The 20,079-nt window shown below is 37.4% G+C and overlaps 1 protein-coding gene across 1 annotated transcript in view; it reads right to left on the bottom strand.

Moving 5' to 3' along the window:
• Positions 1–1,233: 1,233 nt before the first annotated feature.
• The window catches only part of CFAP97 (cilia and flagella associated protein 97), a 36,261-nt gene continuing 17,415 nt past the window's right edge, over positions 1,234–20,079 (bottom strand). The window contains exons 4-6 of the mRNA XM_075027558.1: positions 12,837–13,099; positions 3,822–3,972; positions 1,234–3,122 (exon numbers count right to left, since the gene is read on the bottom strand). Coding sequence (XP_074883659.1) covers positions 2,995–3,122; positions 3,822–3,972; positions 12,837–13,099 — 542 coding nt within the window. The 3' untranslated portion in view covers positions 1,234–2,994. The remainder of the gene's footprint in view (positions 3,123–3,821; positions 3,973–12,836; positions 13,100–20,079) is intronic.

Genomic DNA, 20,079 nt, shown 5'->3' with positions numbered 1-20,079 from the left:
GACCTCACTGCCCTCATCTCCACCACACTGATGTGCAGACTGTGCTCCAGGGAAAAGCACAAGCTCCCACCTACCAGATGACACAATGAGCTACCCAGGTTGGGAAGGCAAAAGGTTATTTTTGTCTATTGACCATGGAGAACAAGGAAAAAGACTGGGATAAAAAAAAATGTTATTGGTGACCTGTTAGCAGGAAGCATCTCAGGCTTTTTCCAGGGGCTTAATCCTGGAACTCATTAGATGAAAATCAGGAAAATACAGTCCAATGTAAAGTCTATATACATCACGGAAGACACATAAATCCATCCAGCCATTCGATTTAGGACAATCACACAAACTGTCATCTGAGTGGCAGGATGACAGCAGAGATGCCTCAGGATCCTCAGTAAAGACTGCAAGCATTCTGATAGAAGACAGGCTCTGGCACATGGGAAAGCCTATATATTCCATATGAGGAATGGCCTTGTGTGATTCATCCAAATTAGCTTGAATCTTTTAGGTTCGCTGGGATTAAAACTGAGTTCTAAAGGATTCAGTGGTCTGCTTGGGAAAATACCCTTCACATGTCACCTACCCAGGCAGGGATATATCATTGCTCCCTGTTCTTCTCATATACTTAGTCATCTGAGCTAGGGCCTTCTTTAAGGCCTTCAGTATTGTAGAAAGACCACACAGCAGAACCCTATTCTGGAAGAAACAGAGCCCACAATGAGGCAGAGACGCTTCCAGAGCAAAAACTTGACAGGGGCATCACAGGCCATTTCTCACATTAGTGATATCAATACACCAGTGCTGTCACCCAAACTGGCAATCCTGTCACTTCAGCAGGGAGGCTGCTTCCTACCTGAAACCGTGTGTCAAACTAGTGTGGCACTTCACTTTGAGGAAGCAAAACAGCCTGCACTTTTCTTTCAAAGAGATCTTCTGGGGATAAAAAAAAAGTAGAAGAGAACATAAATTGGCAGTTTACAAAAAAGAGAGAAAACAAGTCTATTAGAAACAGGATTTTTTGTTACAAAAATCTTGATGAGATTATCTAAGTTAATGAAGACCTGTCAATAAGGCTTATTTTAAAAACCCTGCACCAAAGTCACTAACAGGTAAAGTGTATCGATGAATAAACTGCTTTTTGCGTTTTCCTCCACTACACATAGTACAAAACACTTCTCCCATGACTTCCTTTGCACTTTAATACCAATTATAAAATTCTGAAAGAAGCCACAGCAGTGACAATTCATGTTAAATATTTTATTTCTGATTATTTACAAAAATGACATAGAAAATTGACAGTCTTTCATAGCAAAGTTTGATAAGATGAAGCAATTAAAAGTAATCCATTTCGTGAACTCCTTCACAGAAAAAAAAATTATCATATGAACATTTGAAAGTATTTAAACTGTGGCCCTGGTATTCACATTCAAGGACAAAAATCTTTAAATAGTGAATAATTTTAATTAGCACAATAGTACAAATAAATACAGCAGCACTATGCAAAACAACCCTTACAGTCCCTACCAATGAATAATAATTGCAATAAAAATCTGTTTGCCACAATGCTGCTTAAAGTTAAAAGTTCAAATATTGTCAAACATCTAAATTTAATCCGCAGGTCACCAGCTGCAGAAGCTCTGCCAAACTATCACACAGGACCAAATAAGAAGTTTGTTACAATGCAGAATACCTGAAAGCCTAAGCCCTCATGCAAGCACAAGCGAAGAATAATAAACTTTCTTTTCACAGGGCTAAGATCCAGCACTACTGAATACAGCTTTTTTTTTTCCTTTATGTATAATAGAAAGATATTTCCTGTATCTCTCCTGGGAAGAAGCTGGGGAAGCAAGCAGGGTTCCAGCAATATCCATGGATAGTGGCATCACAATTTATGCTCTTCATAAGACTACAGTCCTATAAAATAAGCTCACTGAAAGTTTGCCTTTATGTATAGAAATAAATCATACCGCCTACTATTTGACCAATTCCATTAAATTTTGCTCCCCTTGTAAACAGATGTTGCTACTGAAGCTTATCTGACATTACTACAAATATTTGGTATGAACATGACACTAAAAAACAGGTTAAGAAGCATAACAAGATTTTCTGTTTTCTACTGTTAGTAGTCACTCTCAAAACCAGACATTCAAGTTTCCTGCAGCTCAAGTTTATATCTTCCCACTGAGAAGGGCAAGGGTCTACAAAAGCAGGGCCATGAAATATTTCCCTTGCTTAGTATTGTCTAGCTTGAGAAGTCACTAAAACTTACTCTTGTTCAGAGTGAATCTCAAACTGTTGTTCACTTCAGTCTTTACTCTCGTTCAAATAGCATCAGTTGCTTCTTTCCTACACAAAGGTCCTGATATAATTCCAAAACTCTTTTAAATCTGGAGGAGAGACAGCCTTGAGTACAAAACAAATGTTCAACACCTGGAGTACAAAAGTGGCAAAATATCATCTTCTGCAGCCTCAGTATTCTGGTTAACCATGCAGGAATACACAATCTGCTTTTCACCCCTTCATGCTGCTGTAAAAAGAAGATTCTTTCAGTCATAAGAACATGAGCCACGAAGTTCAGAAGGCTTACCTAAAGCCAGGATGAAAAACAAGGACTATCCAGGAATTAAGCATATGCTTAGAAGTTTAATGCAATATTTTTAAATACTATTATTTTAAAGATTTTCTTTAGTGCAGCAGTTCTGTCCTTCCATGTTACGGATACAAATTCCACTTACGATTTGAAAATAAAATAATACTTAGCAATTTCTATTTAACATGTCTGTTTAAATACCTCCTTCTGTTTCATGTGTTCTTCCTGTCATGGAAAAAAACACTGACTGAAGTGGAAGTGTTCACTTAAAACCATTTTATAAGCAATTATATCATATGCAATGCATTTTAATCACTGAACAATGCAGAAAATATTTTTGCACATAGGATTTCCAAAAGCACTAAAAATAGAAATCTGAGGATCATCTCAGAATGCGAGGGCAAAGAATGCACTTATAACCAAGCAGCACGAACATTAGTGGGTTTAGGTCTCTGTAATGCCCCACTTGCTGAATCAGACACAGGTTTTTCGTTCCTCTGGCTCATTGTACTTGGTATAGTGGATGCTCTTGAAGTGCCTCCTGTTAACACACGCACACAAAAAAAAAGAGTGAGAGTGCTTATACTCAGTACAACAGAAAACTTCGTGCTATGTTAGTACAGCAACCCTCATTACCATAGTTTCCAGAAAAAAAACAAATCACAGTAAGTTGAATACAAACCCAAAATGTTATGAGTTGTTTGTAAATGGGCAGGACAAAGAATTCAAGCCTGTGCCATAGCACTGTGGTTCTTCAACCTGACATGTATGGATCTATGGGGACACACAATCTACTTCCAAACATTACATGCATAATTTCTAAGAGAAACAAGGCTACTATCAGTAGATTTACATTTTCTGAATGACAATTTGAACCTTCTTTGGTGCTTTTGTGTTGGTTTTTTTGTTTCCTTCTCTTCTCCTTTCAATAAAGGGTACTGGCAAAATGAGAAATATTCCTTTACAACAGGGATTTTTTTACCTTCTTGGAAAAGATGATTAACAAGATAATTTATTAGAAATTTAGGATGGTAAGTAAACAATTCATACAGTCATCATACTTTTGGTATGATTAAAAAAAATTCCTTTAATGATTTCTGTGTGATAAATGATCAAGCTAAGGAAGACAGAGAAAGGAACTTGTTTGCTATTCTTAGTAGTAAGTGCTTCACAATTCTGAATTATAAAAAGATAAACACATGCAAAGATATGCAAGAATCTGCAACTTCAAAGTACTTACTCGAAGGACTAAGCTGGCTGAAAGCAGATTTTCCTCTTCTTACAGATGGCGAAGAACTTAGGTAACTCATCTGGCGCTGATAGTCCATCAATTGTTCAGAACGCCTCATACCAGCTGTTGGTTTCACTGCTTCCAGTCTTTTCAGGAAAGCCTTAATATCAAAGAAAAATACCATCAAGAAAGAGAAAGACTGAACAAGAAGCTACAAAACAAACATTCACAAATTTTTTTTTTTATTTGAACCGCAAAAACTCCCAAACTTTTAGCATTGCCAACACAAACTCCTCCACTGGTGACCAGCATAGGCTATTCTGCTCACATTCAATTGTTTTCTCAGTGTAATAAGATGGCACAAATAGTAACTATCCCTTACATATCATCAATTCTATGTTGAGCACATCTTTAGTACCCCATAGTTCACTGTACTTTATGATAACTTGAAACAACACACCTGTTTGGCAATAATAAAGATGGTGAGAAGATGAGCTGCGCTCTTCTAATCCTACCTTTGGTTACCCTTCTCTTCTAAATTTCCAGAAGGATGAGAAGTTTTGGATTTTTGTTTTCGTTTTTTTTTTTAACCTTTGCTTTGCAAGCATACTTATACCATTTTATATTGCCCTACAGGATCCCCAAAGAAAATTACTGGCCTCAATTCTGTGAAAGTAATGTCAAAAGGAAAGCACAAACATCCACCAGATACTATTTGTTTTATCCATAATATAATTTTAAGAGATTCCAGTTGAAATTGTTATAGACTTCATTTCTTCTTGTTGAAATTAACCCTGGCAATCATGCAGCAAGCATTAAATTAGAACAGCTACTTACACAGTATTTGTAAGATATAGACAGTTTCCCATCCTGCATAACTACTTCTACTTGAAACAAGATTTATTGGTTTAAGAAATTTCCATCATCTAAAAAAAGAACCTGATGGCAGGACAAATTTGGGAGTACCCAGCTACATACAACTTCCAATTAACAACTTCACATTTTTAATATATTTTGCCTCCAGTGCTTGCCTTGCATAGATCTATACACTCCCTCCACTAACTAATTTCAATTCATTTGGTGGCCTACAAACACTTGGCAATGACACAACCATTGCTGGTCAGAGTTATGACGTTCATCCTATCAACGAGAGACAATGCTAACTGCGATTACACAAGTCTCCAAAATACTAAAAATACCTCTGTTAATAAGGATGTATTGTCTAGATGCATACTGATATGGTAGAAGTCAAGAATCTGTCTGTATAGCCATTAAACTGCACTTTGTAGGAAACTATCCTTCTTCCCCACTCCCAATCAAGTACTGGTTTTTCTTTTCTTTTTAGAAGAATAAAAAAATTTACAGAAAGTGATTTAGGAAGTAGTATAGTATTCACAGGATGTCAGTTGTCATTGTCTAGCTGTAATAGGCATCTACAATCTCTTGTTAGTTTATGCATAGGCACTGGAAACCTGCACAGAGTACACAAGAGAAAAAGGACAAGTGATTTTGGCTCAGACAACACATCACAAGTGCTTGCATCAAGTGCCAGTCAGTACATCGTCAAGTGGAAATACCCAAGTAAGCAAAAGTCAAAGGAAGGACTTCAGCTAGAAATAGCTCTTCACTAAAGCCAGTTGCAGAACATGGAATGGTAGACTTGTCTCTAAATGTTACATCCAACATTTTACTCACAACTCCATCTGCATCTCCTAATACAACTACATACATTTAGACTTGCAGAGATCACTTATTTACCTTCAATATTAAAAATGGAAGCTCTCAATATGTTCAGTTCAATCACAAATGGATCGGGTAAATTGTATAAGTGACTCCCCTATGAGTCAAGCATGTTTCAAGTCTGCACTCCAACTGTAACAGCCTCATAGAATTTGCATACCTTAACACTGCAGTAATTTCAAGGTTGTTTATGAACATAAAATATTTTTATATAGCCTGCTTTATTCTAGTTTAAATACAATTCTCTGCTTTTGCTTTTATGCCTGTATTTTGACAAGTATCAAGCCCCCATTACTAAAGCAAAAAGAGACCTCTCTCAGTACTAAAACATTACTTTTTGAACAGGTTAACTCCGGACTTGATACAGCCCTGAGCTACAGAAAAAGCAGATACAGATTCTGTGGTGCAGAAGTGTTCTAAGAAAAGCTCTTCTAGAGAATGAGAGAATAGCTCCTGTGGTACCCTTGCCCTCTGCTGCGAATTGTACCCAGGGCATACTAACTTACACACTATTTACAGTCATGAATTTTGCAGTTTGGAGAACAGCCTGCTGCATACAGAAATGAACTCATCAACACATTGAAATGGCAGTCCTGACCTACTAAGTCTGTAAACCGGAACTAATCCAATTCTTGTGTTTTTATTACCAACCTTACAGTTTTGAGGTCCTTAACCAAGGAACTACCTCGTACAATGGTACAAGTACCTTGAACAAATATTCTTTTTCAAATGTGCATATAAATCTACTACTTCTTTCATTTTGTTCTCCTTTTGAGAAATAGACTGGAGAATACTACAATTTTCCTTGTTCTTTTTAAGTGCTTTAACTCTGGAGTTTTAATCCTGCACCACTAAAGAGAATAGAAATTTCATCACTGATCTTAATGACCAAAGAATCAGATCACATAATATAATCCAAATATATGTTCCCAATCAAATTTAAGGAATAATAATAATAATAATAATATTAAAAAAAAAAGCATAACAGACTATAATGGCAGGAATGTCATTAGTTGCTCTAAATTGCATTGTAACTCCTCAAAGCTCTTGATTCAAGATCAATACATATGTAATATCACATCATTGATGACCTCCCAGCTTGGCAAAAGCCTCCCAAGGCTTCTATTTTCCCCATCTTCTTTTACTTTATTATAATACAGTTTTCAATAAAAGTAGAATAATAATATAAAAAAAAAAAAAGAAAAAAATCACAGAAGGTGTTCCTGCATAATTACCTTCTAGGAGTAGGATAATCCTTTATAAATCTAGGCATTTGGACATAGATTAGTATCTATAAAGACACTAAAATACATATTGTCGATGACAGAAGGAAATGTCAGATTGCCAACAACTGGAGAACAAAGGAACCCGACACTGTATCAAAAGGTTGCTGCTATACAATGGGCCAAGATAAATGCTGCTAATTCAACTTTGGGCATATCAGGAGAGCACTAAAGCAAATTCTAATGCTCTGTCAGAAAAAAGAAAAAAAAAAATCAGTACACACTCTTCTGCAGTTATGTTGAAAAAGAAAGAAAACAACACTGAAAATGCAGTACTCCTAAACTGTGTTCAGAGAGAAGGTAAAAAAGATACCTTTTCTTGTTTTACTTTGCTTTTTAAATGCATGAAGGCTTCAGTTTCACCTCCTCTGAATCCTAACCAGCTGACTAGTGTGCCTTGACAGCTGTTCAAATTTATTTATGTTATCCCTTCTCTAATGTCACTGATGTTAGTGACCACATCGTCCCTTTGCAGAGTCCAGGTGGGGGAGGGGGAAGTAGATAACAGTGCATTCAGGGACAGCTTTCTGTTCTTATCAATACAAGTATTTGTAATTTTTTTCAATTGCCAATTGCATTAATTAGCTCTAACCTGACAAACTCTAGATGTCAAAAAATGCTTCAACCTACAGAGAAGTCTTTTAAACTGAACAGCTATCAAGTTTATGTGTGGCTAGCATCACCACAAAGAAAGTAAGCTAAGAGTACAGGACAAAAATAATCCCACAAAATTGAGCAGTGTGCAAAATAACCAAAACTTTCCTTGAGCCTGCCAATTAGTCAGTCTTTATTATAATTACCACAGCAGTGTTCAGGAATCTCAAGTCTGGGCCAGGAATCAGCAGACCACAAAAAATCTGACCACAAAGAGCCTATACCATAAATACTATGATCACAGAATTGCACTATATTTGCACCATACTGCAGTATATTTTAGCCAGGCATATCTGCATGCCAATCCCACATCCTGATAGCTTCCCCTGATGAGAGGGCCATGGAAACATCTTAACTTTTTTTTTTTTTGCATTGCACTTCATAATCTCAGGAACTACCAACATTTTGTCTTTAGTCATGGCATACAATGGCTTTGAACCCAGTAAGTGAAAATATCTTAAAAACCCCTGTGTGCTTGAGTTTCTAAGGAGCCACTAACCCAATATGAATATTTCTGAGCTCCTACAAAGACCCAGAAGACTACATTCTCTTTCACAACTGCATTCCCTACAGTCTTCTCCTCCAGACTGAGACCAGTAAGGCCAAACAACCTTGCTATTCTTTCTACAGCCACGTAAGTATGTGTCCTGGTTTCAGCTGGGATAGAGTTAATTGTCTTCCTAGTAGCTGGTACGGTGCTATGTTTTGAGTTCAGTATGAGAAGAATGTTGATAACACACTGATGTTTTCAGTTGTTGCTAAGTAATGTTCAGTCTCAAGTCAAGGATTTTTCAGCTTCTCATGCCCAGCCAGCGAGAAGGCTGGAGGGGCACAAGAAGTTGGCACAGGACACAGCCAGGGCAACTGACCCAAACTGGCCAAAGGTGTATTCCATACCATTTGATGTCACATCTAGTATATAAACTGGGGGGGAGTGGGGGCAGGGGGATCACCGCTCAGGGACTAACTGGGTGTCAGTCAGCAGGTGGTAAGCAATTGCTTTGTGCATCACTTGTAATATTCTAATCCTTTTATTACTACTGTTGTTTTATTAGTGTTATCATTATAATTTTTAGTTTCTTCTTTTCTGTTCTATTAAACTGTTCTTCTCTCAACCCACGAGTTTTACTTCTTTTCCCAATTTTCTCCCCCATCCCACTGGGGGGCGGGGGGGGAGTGAGTGAGCGAGTGGCTGCGTGGTGCTTAGTTGCTGGCTGGGGTTAAACCAGGACAGTATGCAGCACCCGAAGCCCGATGCTCTCAGACTCTGGGTGTGGTCATTGGGGACAGGACAAAGGGAAGACAGAGAAAAAGCAGTGCGGAATACATCAATGGAAGAAAGTACAAGGTGCCCAGGCACAACCCTGATGGACCAGTGCCCTCCCGCTCCTGTTTCTTTCCATGCCTAGAAGTTATCTCCCTGGTTGCAGCATGACATGGATGGCAGGGCAGGTGCAGTGCAGCACAGGATTGAAGGCTGTGTCTCAAGATAAGGTATATTCTTTGTATGTAGTGGCAGCCAGTGACTATCCCTCGCTTGCCCTTTTCTCCCCACCCAATTACCACAGCCCATCAGCACCATTAAATCAAGCAGAGACAAATGAATATACATTCATTTATAGCAGTACAGTACTTGCATTTCTAAAGGAGGTTCAGGTTTTCCAGCAAGACAAAGGCAGCCCAGACTGCAAGAGAAGGGAAACAGTTTGGCTGAAGGATCTTTGTGCTGCTAGAGGCCATGATGACTAGAGCAAGTGGTGGGGAGAAACATTCATGACATCTGCAGCCCATACGACTTGGGGAACCAAGCAGGTGAAAAGAGAAAGACAGCCCTTGCTGAGAAACACAATAAGTGACTTTTTTTTAATTTGTGTGGTAGGGTGACTATACTGGAACTGGGATCAGAGTTGGATCTGTTGGGGCTTAGGGTACATTTTGGGGGAGCATGAGGTAGGGGAATGAACAACATGGAGTGTTATGTGCAATGAGTCATAACAGCATGGGTCAAGAACACCACACAGGGATGTGTGAAAAGACCAAATATCCACAGAAAAGGAGAACACCCTCCTCCCCTTGATCTACGGTTTGAGAACTGCTGTCCCAGACCTGCTGAGATTTTCCAGTGAACTTCCACTGTGAACTCAAAAGGTCATCGGTCCCTAGGAACTTGGCTGAACACAGCAGCTTAGCTCGCTAAGGTCATCTCACACCTAAATCCTAGTCAGAATTAATAAAAATGATGAAAAAAAAACCTCCAACAAAAACCAACATACAGATATGAATTACTTCTAAGTTTAGATGAAGTGCTGAAGAATGGCGTGGTGGCTGCAAATCTGTATTTCAAGGTCCCCAAATACTTACCTGTATATACCTGTACAGATTTTTGCATCACACAATAAACCATTAAAAGTTTAAATGGTGTGTAGTGTCCAGTCTATGAAATTGAGTATCTTATTTATACTGGCAGAAATAATAATTAATATGTCAATACAGATAGAGACACATACAAGCAGACATGGGAAAAAAGTAACACATCAGTCACACTTATGTCCCTTTCCACTGGCCAGGAGATGAAGTTGGGAGTATCTTCAAACACAAGAGTAGAATGTTTGCTGAATCAGCAGCATCCTCAATCAGCAAGAGACGCACTCTGGTCTTGCTAGCTCAGATAAGCAATCAAAATTCTGCCATTAATTTTAACAGCGATCTATTTTGCTAATTGTGCTTTTTCCATAAATTGCTAATCACTACCTTATAAATACTGTTCTTCAGAGCAATGCACCTTTTTTTCAATCACAGCTCTTTCTAGCAGAGTCTGTGGGAGCAACATATATTCCCTGTACCTCCTTGCACCCTTTCACAAAGCTAGAGAGCACCAAACCACTTAATTCCTTTCTGATTTCCTAATATTTGAATTACTTTCCTTGCATCACCTCTGATGCCAAATGCCTGCACCAGAAATCAAGCTGTCTTTCTGATGACAGTAAATATAGGCATTACTCCAAGAATGTTCTAGCAGAACAAGTGAAAGTTTTCCCTAGACAAGGTGGTAACCTCAGGACAAGAAATTATAAAAGCTGGAAAAAAAAAAAAAAATCATCTCTGCATCAAAACTCTTTGACACCCTGCACAGACTACTGTTGTAGATTTCTATTCTTGAGTTATTTACAAAACCCTGCATCCTTCTCCAACAAACATTTCACAAAAGCGTATCAAGTAGCATAACCTGTATGAAGTACCTGAGGCCTTGTATAAAACAAACAAAAAAATTCCTGTCAAGTTATAGAAGAAAGATTGATAAGGAAGTTCCATGGAATTCCAGCTCTTCAATCTACAAAGGTGAAGAAAGCTGCTGACCAGAAGAAAACAACAAAGTCCATAAAGCACATACTTTTAGCTGTATAAAGCAAAAAACCCTTATTAATGGGCAGGGTAGGGCAGCTCTTTCATTTACAGTCTCTGAGAAAAGCATGTCATACTTGCAGTGATCCCAAAAGGTAGTGCTAGAAAAATCAATACGTTACAACTGTGATGCTCCAGATGCACATACACTTCAGACAGAATAAAAGAACAAACAGAATTGCTCAAAAATGATAGCAATGTTAAACAAAACATAAGAGCTGTACTGATGAATCACGCTTCCAAAAAGAAGAGCAGAATATATCATCCTGAGTTTGGGGAAAAGAATAAACCAAATGTTTTTATAGTCTAAAATAGCATGATGTCCTAACATAAATTCTAAGGAATGACTCTGATGTCAAACATGTCCACTCATGTTGCTGACGACAACAACTAAAACATAAATGAGTAAGTAAATGAAGGATATTATTTCTTGGACTACAAGCAATGACCATTAATCTCTAACATGTACTAAAACAGCAATGTGTGAAATGACCTTATGTGCTTAGGTTTGCTGAATTTTTGATCCAAAAGTTGCAAAGGCAAGACATTCTTGGACAAAATATTGCAATATAGCATAAGAGAAAAGGTTTGTGGCTTTGGGTAAACAGAAGAGTATTGCAAAATATCATACACATTAATTTACAGTAATCATCTATTGTTACGTAGTACAGCATATTACTGTTAGACCATAAGTGACTGTGACACAGCACTTTCTCCCCACAGCCTAAGAATACACTCTTATTATCAAAGTTCATGTAGAAGAGCAAGTCCTGCTTTCAAAGTTTTAAATAAACAAAACCCAACAATAACAAAAAAAACCTCACAACACATGAAGAAAGCTCTGCTACGAACCTAAAACCGTTGAAGCCTAAAAACATTTCCTACCCAGACAATGAGAAGCATCACACATCTATAACAAGTATTTATACCAAATTCTTTCAGTGTGTGAAGTATAATGTTCTTGTGGTCAACTGTAGCCTAGTGGAGCTAGGGAGAAAGTTTCCTACTTTGAAAAGTTTTAACAATCCAGATGTCTGAAAGCTGGAAGAACTAAAGCCTAACAGGTTTTCCTGAGTAGGTCAATTAAACAGACATGCAGATTCAACATGGAGAAACTCTATCTATATAAAAGGAAATTGCAACCTACACTTACACAGAAGAAAAAAAGTGAATAAATTACTTCCACTATAAATTTTCCAAATATTTATCTACATTTTATCTCCTTTTCAAAGACACTAATGAACAACTAGGAGATATGAAAGTCATTATATGAATCACAATTCAATCACTAAAAATACCTTATTCAAACCAGTATTATTTTTGTTACTTGGCAACTCTGCCAATATCCTTATAAATGAGCCTCAATTTCTGTTTTCCACTAGAGTAAGTTATTGTGATTGCCATTACATTCAAATACTGTGACAACCAGAGTGCTACAAATATTGAAAGAGACAGATAGCTATAAAATGAGTCAAAAACCAAAACTGACATTCACATAGTATCCTCTGTATTTCAAATACAATGGGTTTGATGCTATCATATTGATTGCTTCATTTTTTGCAAGCCTGTTCTTGAGAGACTAGTAATCATGATGCATGAAACAAGATGAATAGAGTCAGACTGCTATCCAAAGTTATAAGCACGTTAACAATAATGGTTGTTCCTCTTAAAATGAATGATACTAAAGTAGAGCAAATTCATATAAACTGAAATCTATTTTCATTTGGAAAAAAGCATCATTCCCCCCCCCCCCCCCCCAAAAAAAAAAACCCCAACAACATATGAACAATTATACAAAGAGCATAGTAATGGAAATTCATTGCAGACTCACTGGAATAAAGCTCTAAGTGCTGCCTTACCAATTTTGTAAGTATTTATCAGTAGTTCACGTGGCGACAAATAGTCCTTCTCAATTTACTGATCCAAATCAGTTCTCAAAACTTACCAGGTTTTCTCTTTCAATTCTTTGCTGCTCCTTTTGCCTGTTGAGGGCACTGTGGTACAATTTAGGAGGCGGTACAGATGACTTCTTCAACGTGGTACTTCTTCTTGGCTTTGCAGACTGCCTGGACAGTTCTTTTAGCAACCTTTGGTTTTCCCGATCAATCTGCCTTACTTCTTCATTTGTGAAAGAGTAATTTTTCCTTGTTCCTTTAGATGGCTGATCGATGGTTAGTTTTTGTTCTTTCTTCTCCAGCTGTAAGAAAGCTTTAAAATGGCAAGAAGTAAAATACTCAGATTAAAAACCTAAACCAAACCAAACACAAATCTTGCATTCTATTATTAGGGTTTATTTACAGACCTGAAAAAACAAGGTACATTTAATCTTTCCCCATCTGAATTCTAGATTTATGCATTTCAGAATTTTCCAGGGATGCTCAGTTGTCCTCAGTACATTGATTTTACATTCGTTTCACCACAAAACTCAAGTATCATTTTGGCGTTAGTTAAAGCCCATCTGCTTCCTTCTCACTAGGAATCCCCCTCCTCCCCATTTACGACCAGTAATCCAGAGGAATTGAACAGATACAGCAAACAACTGAGCAATACAAAAGAATCAGCAATATTCACACAGACACTGTAAGCATCTGTGTAAAATGTATCTGTTATTTAGAAATCAGAATATAAATTAGCCTTATGTGCACAGTCATTATTTCTGCATGGTTAGTATTTCTGATCCTCCCCTTTGACCACCCCTCATGTCTACCTTTACCAGTATGGTTGCCCAACTTCTACATTGACACAATATGCTTAGACTTCCATCCTCAAGTATTTTTACTGCAGTTGCTATGGTACCAGCAATCAGCATAGGCAATTATATATATATGCTAATGGGGCTACCATTACACAGCACTAAAGCAACATTGAAAATAATCATAATCACAGTGGTCTAATTTGTGGCACCAATATAAGCATCAGAAAAGTTTTCCAAGCAATAGAAAAAAACAGCTTCAGGAAGCCAGGACTAGAAATAACTTACAGAACCAAGAACTAAACCACAAATTAGTATTTAGATGTTTGCACAAGGAAAGAGATTTAAACTCTGCTCCAAAGATACCTAAAATATCTGTCTTAGCTGAGAGGCAGAACAGAAATGATGTTTCAGACAGAAAACTGACACTGGGGAAACATGACTCAGGAGACACAAAATGCGTTTCTTGAAGTCATTCTGTTGATCCTTTGCTCCTGAAGCAATCCTACATCATGTTGGTGCAGGAATTGCAAAGGGAAAGATGAAAATTAAATTTAATGGATGGAGAGAACTGAGTGAACGTATACAACAGAAGAAAAATTACTGGGGCCTGGCAATTTAAAACAGTAAAAATCAACAAATTAAACCAGGATATGAGGTTCTGAGACAAAAGAACAAAGAATGCACACTTAAAAATACACAGCAAGACAGGCTTGCATAATTGCAAGATAAAATAATAACTGGAAAAGCTCACTCTCAGCCAGAGCCAGCTATGTTTATTACAGTTCCACTGGAGCTTTGCTCTTGACCTATTTCTAAGCCTTTGCTTTCTAAAGCTCTGCTGTAGATCTTCTGGCTACCGTTTTAAGAGCTTTGCTGTCGTGATATTACCCCATCAAACCACTGCATTATCTATGGTACAGGAATGGTGGTAGCAGGTTAGATCAAACAGATTTTTGGAGCTGAGACACAGACGAGAAAGCATTACATAACCCATTCCCCACATTACTCCAATATCACAGTGCCTCCAGAAGATACCCCTCGCTCTTAGCCCTAAAAGCCCCACACAAGCAAAACAAGCAACCAAAGCAGAAGCTTTGAGAAAAGCAGAAAGAAAAAAAACAGGCATGCAGCAAGTACTTCCAAATCAGCAATTTTTTGGCGAGGGATGTCTGAGGCAGCCTTTAATACCTTAAAAACCTCAAAGAATGATGAGCGTGTTCTTACTTCAAAACAAAATGAAATTAAAATCTTTCTTGCAGTATCTCAACCAAGTTTATTCCAGAATTGATACAAGCAAATATTGCTACGGTCTTTGAGAAATTTAGAAACAGTATCCAGAACTCAAAATCCAAACAGTTCATGAATTTCAAAATCCCTCTGGAAACTGGTAAGCTTGCATCATCAGTACACTAGCCAATATAGGCAAGAACTGCCCCTAGGCAGCGTGAGGTTGTCCACATTAGCAAATATTGCTTGAATCTGTCAAGAGAAAATGCAAATCACCTCAAAACCAAGACACAATGCAAACTACTGCAGATTAAGTGTGCCAATCAACAGGTTAATAAAGTATAAATATCTTGAAAAGCATCTTTACAATTTAGTAAGTTATTCTCAAGGAAAAACTAGTACAGCCATCAACACCATTCGGGGAGACAAACCTGAGATGAGACTCATCTGGATACACCTACAAGGGACAAAGAAAATGCACAGAAAATAACTAGAGCCACACAATTCACATGATAACATCAAGCTGCAGTATACTTCTCAGTAAAAAAAATATTAAATATTTCCTTATGGGAACATGCAAAACCAGCACAGCAGAACACAGCTGGAAGAAAGTAATTTGAACAACTATCTGAAGGAGATATTTATTTTATATCGTTACATAATTGATAATTGTATTATTACGAAGCTATGAAAGATAATTTCATCTCTTGCCTTACATCCGTAGCATCTCACAGGTTAAACAAGACCGCACATCATATGCAAGAGTGGAAATCAGGTTGTGGCAAAGAACAGTTGTTCAACTGAAGTCTTGACGCAGCTTTGTGGCACCAATGCTATTGGTGATGCAGTCTCTTACAAGACACATTTAAGCTTCTGAATAACTGTCAGTGCAAATTCCAAACAGCTCTTTTCTTTCTGTGAATGGTGAACTAGTCAAATTCCATTTAAAGCAATGGCATTCCGAATAAGAAATACAGGTTTCATGTCTTCACTGGTATATGACTGTATTAATTCTTTATAAGGTAGCTGGCTATACTTTTGTGGAGAGTGTATACTCTTATGATGCAGCTATGAACTATAACCAGTAAACACAGATTAAAAAATGCTTAGAGATAAATAAGCATCAAGGTAATTAGTTATCTTTTGACTTGCTCATTTTTCTGGAAAACCCCTGTCAGCTGTGATGAAACAAATAAAAACAGAGCAATGACATGGAACAAACACCTTTCCCTTTCCCCTCAATGCTGGTCAGTAAATGCTTTCAGAAATAAATGATTTGTGGAACCCTGTAGCGATTGCTACACACGGGACTCAACAGGCACTGCGTTGTCACTCAGATCTCCTAGAGGGCAGTGGTATGCAACTTCTGTAGCATTAACCACCAGTGGTATTTTACCAGAAGCTCTCAGGCAGTTAGTGTGAATACCTATCTATGTACATTTCCATGCATTGCTCTACTGGATACTACTTGTTATATGCATGAGTAAAGCCTGATAAAATTTTACTGACTACTCTCACCTTCCAGCTTCTTCAGTCACATCCCCCCAATACACAGCCTTTTCTTTTTTCATTCATCTTTTCTTTCTTCCTCCTTTCCTTAGCCTCCCAAAAGTCTTTTTCCTTTCAATACATTTTCCTTCTACAGTGCCTCATCCACACCTTTTATCACCTCACCATAAAGACAGCCCTTCCTACTTGCGGCAGGCAGAAAAGAGACTCCAGCTCACTTTCTTCAGTATGCTGTTCATCTTCGCCTCATTATTATTTACACTTACGTAGCGTAGAAACTGCCTTTACTACTGCCAACAGCTTTCTGACAACTCTTGAGGCTAAGGGCTTGCTAACATTGATAATACCAAATTTATCACAACTCAAAGGAAACATATTTATAAAGTGAAAAAATTGTTAATATCACCATGAAGGTTCTGCTGTCATCAGGTGAAGCCTGAGCGGAAGACTGCCAAAACCCAGCAACTAATCTCTTGATACGTTGTTGAATTACAGAAGACTCATTAATTTTGCACCAAAAGTTCAGACCTAATACAACACGCACAGGAGCAACTTTACTTCAAGTGGATGGGGTGAAAAGATCAATCTAAAACTCTCTAGTTTCTCACTAGTTTCTTCAGTTCCTCAACTGATCTTTTTATAGTTAGCCTTCTGTCTGACTTGAGGATGAACCACATTTGAAATTTCTCAGGTAGCTCTTTGCGGCAGTAGTGCTGCAGTACATGGAGGCATTGGATCAGATAACACATTAAAAGTAGTTGGTTTGTTGCTCTTCAAGCTGTAAACTAATAAATTAGAGTTGTGTTTTACTCAGTTAAGATCTACGTTAAGGAAGATTTTAAGCTGCAAATACCATTTCAAAACAAACCGTAACTGACTGAAGCCTATCCATAGATAACCTTTTCTAAATCACAGCAAATGCAACATTGATCTCCTTAGGAACTGTGTGACAGGAAAGTTTAAAGTTTAGTAGAAAAAAGACAAGCAACAGAATGCATACTGTGTCACTTATTGAAAGAGGATCACTAATATTACATAGTAAGTGCTTGTTCCTAACAAAACAAGCAGACGGCAGGGGACATCCATGAAATCACTGCTCCTTGAAGAATGCTCAAATAAACCACAGCAGCAATCTAACAAAGCAGTAAGCAAAAGGTTCTGCAGGTCTTCCTGAAGCAGGGGTGACACTATTTCCGTGGTCCAGAATGAGGCTTCTGACCCCAGAACTTCTAATCAGCAGTAATAGTTTCCACTACTTCCAAAGTTACCTGGCTGAAAATCTGTCCAACCTGCACTCTGCAAAGCACCAATTACACAGCATCATATTCCTATTCTCTCTGCACACTTACTATGACCGAAAATTAGGTAATCCACAGCAGGTATGTATGTCCAATATGCATTGAATGTGCTTCAACATTCACTGGTAGCAACATTGCTTTCATGGCAAAGGCAGTAAGTGTCTAAGAGAGGTCAGCACAAACAAGCCCACAAAACCAGGGACAATTCGCCATCAATAAACAAAAAAGAATCAAGATGCCATGTAAGAGGCAAATGCATTTATTCTAAAAGCTATTAAATATTTCAGGTACAGTTACTGTTATGTAACTCAAATATTTGAGTTTCAAAGTTATTTCAATGATTTATTCAACAATGCACACACACTACTCTTTAATCACAATGTGTAAGTGTTTGAATGGCTTATCTGACTATTTTTGCAGTGGCCAATGACAACATGAGGCAACGCTACAGTTGAAGGTTATGATTTAAGGTTCTAAAGAGTTTGTATGTCTTGGAACAATTAAATATGATTTACCCGTAGCTTCATACTCTATCAGTGGGTAATAACTAATTTAACTAAATCCCTACTTACCACTTCATTGTCAGCCAGACCATAAATCAGTAATTTGGGTGAGGGGGATAAACAAGCAGCAGCATTTGCATAAAGACTTGCACAGTGTGCAGTCTGTTTCTCATGTACTGGTAAGCAGGAAAAGAAAATTCTCTGGTATTCACAGGATTTCTATGAAAGCTGGTTTCCATGGAGAGACACCTGACTTTCTTTTAAGCAATAAACAAGCTGTTTATTGCTTTCAGTTTGTAAGTATTGAAATGACCTTGCAAAGTGAGAAAGGCCAAACCTTACATAAAATACAAATGATAATTAGCAAGTCAAATGCATTAGGACAGGATGATACAGCTGTCCTAATGGCATTAAGGCTAAAATTAATATCATGAGTGTTTCAGTGTATCTGTTGCAATCCCAGTAGAGGAAAATGCATTACATTGCTTCAGTGCTTACACTTTTGAGTTTGCCTGTTGTTTTGTTTTATACTGCTCCACTACCACATCTGTAACACATCTGAAAAAACACAAAAGGATTAAGTCACAGTTCTTCATCAATATCTAATAGTTTCAATCTAAAACTATTTCCCTGTAGTATTTCTAATCAAATATTTCCTAGAATATCCATTCCTTTATGTCACAGAACTCTTTAAAAAGGATTTTGGAGAATTTGTGATTTGATTTTTTTTTAAGAAAAGGAGAATGTGATTTTCAAATATAAATGTTCCCTGCTTAATTAGGGGAATCCTGCTAGTTACTGCTAGTTATTTCTTGATGTCATGAGAAAGAACAGATACCCTACAGGTGCAGAAATTTTTTTCCCCCAGATTATGCATTTTCTTATAGATGTTGGGAAAGTCTGGATCTCTTTGCAATCTTAAAGATTTTCAATCTGTTTTCAAACTCTAAATATAAGAACAAGCTGATAATTGCTCTTCTACCTCAACATGAGTTAGTAGACCTGTGAGAACGATGCATATGTGTATACACATGCACACAAAATTAGTTCAAATTATGAACATACAAACTAAACAAAACTTAGTGAAAAAGCTATAAAGGCTTAGTTCAACTGTAGAGTTTGGATGTTATGTATATATTTAAGAGTCTACTTTAAATTTACATATTTTTTAACAGTTATTCTACAAACATACTAGTTCAGCATGAATGAGCACACAAATAACATATCCCTAAGAAGAGAAAATTTCAGCTATTAAAAACTTATTCTATTTCCTGAGTGACAAATTGTAGCAAAAAAAAAGTTAAAGCAATTGCTACATGTTCAGTTGAAGCTGCTATTTAGTTTTCTACAATAGCTTTTATTCAGAAATACAGAGCTTTTACTTTCATAATAATGATATTTATATCACAGTGCTTTTCACCAAGTGAGCTCTGACTATTTTATAATAGAAAAATCTAAGGCACAGAAGAGGCAAAAAGATTTATCAGAGAGCATATAAGTCAGCGAGAGCTTCAAGGATAGAATTCAGGTCTTCAGCCTGTGGCCCATTGTCCTACTTACCCCATCACACCACCTCCTCAAGTTAATAATAGCTAATACCATGGATTTACAGACTAATTCTCACAGACACTTCTGTAAAATAAGCAGGTATCAACCTCATTTTACAGAGAAGAAAACATGAAGTGCTAAATTCTTTAGCACTCCATATACCTTGTGCAATCCCATTACTACTGTATTGATATGCAACATAAATTCAGATAAAGAGATAAACAGCATTTTTAGCATACAGCTCTGTATTCTGAACTACAGAAATCAAGAAACTTGTCTAAAGACAGAGAGCAAGTCTGTAGCATAATGGGATGGAAATGGATGAGTGCTTAGGTCACACTCGTATGCTTAACCCATCCCTTCACCTGCATAACCTCAATTCCTTAAAATTACATGGGATACTGGATC

Source organism: Buteo buteo, chromosome 1 (genome assembly GCF_964188355.1).
Source record: "Buteo buteo chromosome 1, bButBut1.hap1.1, whole genome shotgun sequence".
NCBI lineage: Eukaryota > Metazoa > Chordata > Aves > Accipitriformes > Accipitridae > Buteo > Buteo buteo.
The sequence above is the reverse complement of the archived record's forward strand: the minus strand, read 5'-3'. Positions and strand labels throughout refer to the sequence as shown.